This window comes from Amblyomma maculatum, chromosome 7, assembly GCF_055883805.1.
Source record: "Amblyomma maculatum isolate TAMU_Amacu chromosome 7, ASM5588380v1, whole genome shotgun sequence".
NCBI lineage: Eukaryota > Metazoa > Arthropoda > Arachnida > Ixodida > Ixodidae > Amblyomma > Amblyomma maculatum.
The window spans coordinates 25,740,851-25,746,729 of NC_139350.1; the positions used below are offsets into that span (position 1 = coordinate 25,740,851).

At 44.0% G+C, this 5,879-nt stretch overlaps 1 protein-coding gene across 1 annotated transcript; it reads left to right on the forward strand.

Annotated features, from left to right (window-relative positions):
• Window positions 1–4,811: 4,811 nt before the first annotated feature.
• On the forward strand, window positions 4,812–5,510 carry LOC146182839 (uncharacterized). Its single transcript, XM_084608285.1, has one exon. The coding sequence runs from the start codon at window positions 4,812–4,814 to the stop codon at window positions 5,508–5,510; it is 699 nt and encodes a 232-aa protein (XP_084464411.1).
• The last annotated feature ends 369 nt before the right edge of the window (window positions 5,511–5,879 follow it).

Here is a 5,879-nt window from a genome sequence, read left to right on the forward strand (position 1 = left end):
CGATTAACTGAGTGAGTGAGTGAGTGAGTGAAAATACAAACAGGGCTCCCATTGCATGTTCCATATAAAAGCGTCGTCATGAGCAGGAATTGCATTGAAGCGGAATAGACACCTAATAACTGAGCGCGTGTCTTCTTCCTTGTAACTGTGCGTAAGGGACTAGTATACATGTATTAGAACGTTTTATAGAGTCTCAGAAAAAAAGAGACTTGGGTAATATCCAAAACATATCTGTAAGCAAAAACCCGTTCAGGTTATTATCATCTTACCTATAGCGAGTTCATCGAAGGTGCAGTGTGCAGAGTCCGTTCTAATGAGAGTATTAAATAAAAGCAAAGAACCTCAATCGTGTCTCCCAGCCCTAAGCGCGAAATTAATTTCCCTTCTTGGTCTAAAGACGAAATTGAAGAATTTGCTCAAAACTGTTGGAGATCTATAAGAATCTGTGGACAATTATGACTCCGTCTCTGAGGAGCTTAATAAGTTCAAGACAAGTAAAGAGAAGTGCGACGCTAAAATAAATGCCCTCGCGACCGTGGTTTGTGAGCAAGCCGGCGAATTACAGCGTCTCAAGGCTGTACAAAATGAATGTGAGCAGTACAACCGAAATCTCAACTTGGAGATTCATGGCGTTCCGCAAGATGAAAATGAAGATTTGAAGGCGGCCCTGAAACATCTCGCTGCAAAATTGGATTTGGGCACCTGGTCAGAGGGAGAAGTACGTGATGTTCACCGCCTTTGAATAAAAAAAAAAAAAGATATTTCGCGACAGCTATTCTTGTTCTATTCCCCTCGTTGGCAGGCAAAGAAAAATGGCTTTCCGTCGGGATGAAGCTACGCCACATTCGTGATGATTTGAAAAGCTTTCCTAGGTTGTTATTTTTTGTTTCAATGACAACATTACTATCCTTAAAGAACGTTTCTGGCGACCTATGTCGATGGCCAAAGATAAAACCTGAAAGTTAGTCTGGATGAAGGGAGGCAAGATAGTCGCGAACAATGAATCTGCGGCAATTATTCGAGTCAACAGGCATATATTGAAAACATTGTGCAGAATTGTGGCAAACGTTTGCAAAATTTTCATTGCTTAGTCATTTTCTTAGTTCACACTGCGACAGAAGCCTGACGGTTATGCACGTTAATAGCAGAAATATCCGCAATGACATGGATTTAAGCTGCTCGCCATTTTTACAACGCCAGTGTTGATGCTATTGTTAACATGGAAATCAATGCCTCAAATACTTCGATCCGCACCTTTGAACTTCTTGGCTACAGCTCGCACACGCTGACTCGACAACTGCGACGGACACAGGCATTGCTATATTTGTAAAAGAAAATATGACCTATAAAGCAACGTTAGTTTCACCTTTGTAGAGTACCTAGCCCTTGAAGTCAGTCTCAAGTTGGGCAGTCTGTCAATTCCAGCTTTCTAGTATACCTTTCTAGTAAATTTCTTGTAGAGCTGGAAGAAGCAAATCAGTGATTTAATTAAATGGGTGAAGTATGTCTAGTGAGTGAAAATAAACATTTTATGCCAACCAAACGTTATTATTGCCGACTACTTCGCTCTGTTGCCCTCTAACGGCAAAGAAGACACAATAAGTGTTCCAACCATGGAATATATATGGCAAGAAGTTGCTTAGTTCATTCGTGCATCATGTAGGAGTCCGGACTCTAAGTGTTTCTTCGTCCACGTGCGTATTTTCACAAATCTTGGCTGATCACTGTTTTGTGGTTTGTCGTTTATAAACATCAATTTTATCTCCAGCTACATCAGTTTTGAGATATTACCCTAGGGGAAAGTTTCTAAAGGTTGCTTTTGTAAGTGGAGTTGTGCTTTAATTGACGGTTTTGATTGGTCAAGCTTTCCAGGCTGAATTCAGGGCAAGCAGCTTATATGAGTCGTTTTCAAAAAAAAAAAAATGTAAGAGCATTTGAAAACTTCTCATTGAGAACTGTTACCTTACTAAGCCGGAAGAACTATAACTGTTTTGGTTTCGTTCATAGGGTTTAACGTTCCAAAATGACTCATGCTATGAGAGACGCGGTAGTGGAGGGCTTCGGAAATTTCGAACACCTGTGGTTCTTGAACATGCACTGACATCGCACAGCACACGGGCACCTTGCTTTTCGCCTCCACCGAAAACAGCCGCCGTGGTCGAGATTTGATCCCGCGTCCTTGGGCTCAGTAGTCAAGTGCCTCGACGAATGAACCACCTCGGCCGGATCGAACTGTAATTGGCTTAATGGAGATATTCTGAAAAGAAATGTTGTTATAGGGCGCTTTGGAGATGCTGAAAATGCTCGCCTAAATATGCCTCATTACGTGCACAATACAGAGCGTCAAGGGACAAGGTTGTCACGAATTAGAATTGCAAAAAGAGCATTTGCAGCATCGTTTCACTCAGTGAAGGAAAGAGCCCAGCAAAAACATGGTCGCTACTCAAGCAGCCTCGCCATAAAAGCGAAGATAACCCCTCGATAACAGATTTATTGCCAGAAAACCCTGTAGGTTTATAAGATGGCTTTACCCTTTTTTCTTTTTTTTTGCATTTACCTCAGAGAACACTTCCTCAAAAGGAACCTAACTTTTTTTTATGTAAGGAAACAGTATCTAACTCCACCTATCCGCCCAAGTTATAATTAGCCGATCTGCGTAAAATTATTTTTAGCTTCCCTCAGGGCAAACTACCTGGCGTAGATCGCTTACAAGTGGTACTTTTACAGAAGAATTTTGTTGCAGCTTCGAACCTTCTTTTCTTCATAACAAACGGCTTTTCAGATACCGCTTGCGTTGCAGAAAAATTGAAAACCGGACTTGTAAAACCGGAGGACAAAAGAGTCGAATGAAACACTACAGGCCAATTTCATTTCTGCCGATAACATCTCAAATAATGCAGAAGGTTATTGCAGAAACCATGAATTCATTCATAAACTACTTTTACATTCTATCTCCTTATCAGCATGGTTTCGTTGTGGGAGAAGTTATAACTTTTGAAAGAACTCCCAAACGTAGTATATACAGCAATATATAATAACCAGTTCAGCGTAGTTTTGTTTCTCGACGCCAGTAAAACATTTGATATTCTTAACCATGGCATTCTATTAAATAAATTGTATTGCAGTTTTATGCTGTGCTAAGCAACTCTCTTTCCTATTGATCTCAAATACAATCTTTAAACAAAGACTTCTCCAGTAACAGAGTGCCCATTTATACTGGTATTCCACAGGGTTTGGTTTTACCTCCGCTGCTTCTTAACATTTTTGTTAATGGCCTTGCTTTTACTATGCCTAATTGCATGGTCTTCAAATATGCTGGCAGCATTGACCTTCTTTCTCGCCATTTATGTTATAATACAACAGTCACAAGGTTGCAAAATGATGCCTATAAGGCATGGGAATGGTTTAAAATGAATTCACTTAAAGTGAACCCCTCAAAGACTAGACTGATTTGCATTAGGAACCCTTCTAAAGCAACGGTATTTCATGTCAACTATTTCTCCTCAATAATCGTCGTTCACGGTATTGTTCAACAATAGAACACGAAGTACATAGGAATGTTCTTCGAATCGATCATGTATTGGGAACCTCATTTGGCACGCGTTTGCAGTCGGCTCAGGAATGTTGATTGATTGCTTTATCATTGCAGAAGCATAGTTCCCTACGCAGTTAAAAGGGCACTTGCTTATGGTTTATTTTGGTTCATGAAGTTTCACGTCCCAAAGTGACTCAGGCTATGATAGACGCCGTAGTGGAGGGCTCCGAAATTTCGACCACCTGGGGCTCTTTAACGTGCACTGACATCGCACAGTACACGGGAGCCTTGCTTTTCGTCTCCATCGAAAAGCGGCCCCTGCGACCGGGATTCGATCCCGCATCCGTGTGTACAGCAGTCGAACAACCTAATAACTGCGCCACTGTGGCGGGCACTTGCCCGCTATGGTATACTGGGTTATGACATTGCTGTATTTGCTGTTTGTCCACGTCTTTACATAACCATGTTGATTCGCTGTCAAAACGTTTTCTTGATAGTGTAGCGTACAATTTGCCAACGGTCTCATCGAGTAACATTTTTAAAGGACTTAGTTTTTCCGTCTTTTAACTCACTTTTCACCCACATATTTGTGCTACGGCATTTCTGGTGCTGTCGTTTTAAAACTGGGCATGTTCCACAGCACACGCTTTTCTACGTCTCCCGTCCCCCTGACCAAACACCAGATACGGCGAGGCAAGATTCTGCGTATATGGGCTGAAAGTTGTCAGTGACTTGTCGGATGAAAATTACTCTGCTGCTGCTATAATTGCGCTAAAAAAATCTGCTTCGTTTCATTTGAACCTTTTACGCTGGGTATTTCATTTGTGTGCGTATGCTCTTTCACTTCACCTGTCAGGAACAGGGGACATTTTGAATGGTACATTGCTTTTGTGTGTTCTATACTGAATTAAATAAAACATTTTTTGTTGCCGAGCCAACTTACGCTGAAAAGTCACATAAGCCACTAGTGGCTTAGATGGGCCTGTTAAATATTCTAACAATAATAGCAAAAACGATTTGTTACTATTATTGTTATTATTATTGTGAAGAGGAAGAAGTCACGAGTAACATTCCAGGCAGTGACGTCGTGATCACTGCGCGTGTTGGACCTGACGGTGTTCGCTGTCGCTGTGGTCGCCGGTGATCTGCCCAGTCCTGCTGATCGAGTCTTGCTGATCTGCCCCCCTATATAACCCCCCTCTTACATTTGGTGGAGGTACGGGGTAAGATCTAGCCTCTCGCCCTGGAACTCCGCAGCACATTACCATCTCCTGCGATGCCTGGGGACGTGAACCACCAAGCCGTACAAGTTGGCTCGGCCATCATCTGTCCCGGCTCCCTCCGCCAGCGAGACCCCGCCATCTTCAGCGGCACTGACGACCATGACTTCGAGGACTGGCTAAAATACTATCAGCGAGTGAGCGCTTACAACAAATGGGACGCGGAAACGAAGTTAAGCAACGTGATTTTCTATCTTACCGGAGTAGCAAATCTATGGTTTCGGAACCATGAAGCGGACATTCCATCATGGTCCGTGTTCAAAGCCAGCTTCTCTGAAGTTTTCGACCGTCCGGCTGTGATAAAACTCCGCGCTGAGCAGCGCTTGCTTTCGCGGTCTCAGCAGGTTGGCGAGAATTTCACGAGTTATATCGAGGATGTCGTCGACTTGTGCAAGCGCGTGAACGCACAGATGTCAGAGGCCGACAAGATTAAGCACATTCTGCAAGGCATTGATGGCGACACCTTCCAGATGCTGACTGCTCGAGATATCCGCACCGTCGCAGAAGTGGTCACACGGTGTCAAAGTTATGATGAACTGCGCAAACAAAGGGCCATAACTCGCGCGAACACCATGCACTCTGAGTCGCTTGCTGGCCTGACAGATGCAGATGAACATACTGCACTGCTGCCACAAATCAATAGCTTCATTCGGAAAGAAGTTGCTCGACAGCTTTCCCTTATGTCCTGCCATTAAGAGCCCTCCTCACACCTAGCTCCCAGTTTGCGCCAGATTATTCAAGAACAAGTAGCTGAATCTCTTCCTCCAGCCCCCAATCCATGCCTGTCGCGGCCCCGTTGACAGATGCGGCTGTTGCTGCCCGACCACCACCTACATATGTTCCGCCGCAACCTGCCTACGTTCAGCCGCCTCCTCGTCCTGCTCGAGAACCTCCGCAGTTTATTCGACCGGCACCAAGACCGCGCAATCCCTGGCGCACGACAGGTAACCGGCCAATTTGTTAGACTTGCGGGCTGGCTAGACATATTTCTCGTTATTGTCAAAACCGTCTCCCAGTGTCGGCACCACCTACTCATGGTTCTCGGTACTGGTCTTCGACGCCTC

Bases quoted from the DNA above. Each gene is read 5' to 3' on its own strand.
- LOC146182839 (XM_084608285.1), top strand. From the start codon at position 4,812: ATGCCTGGGGACGTGAACCACCAAGCCGTACAAGTTGGCTCGGCCATC.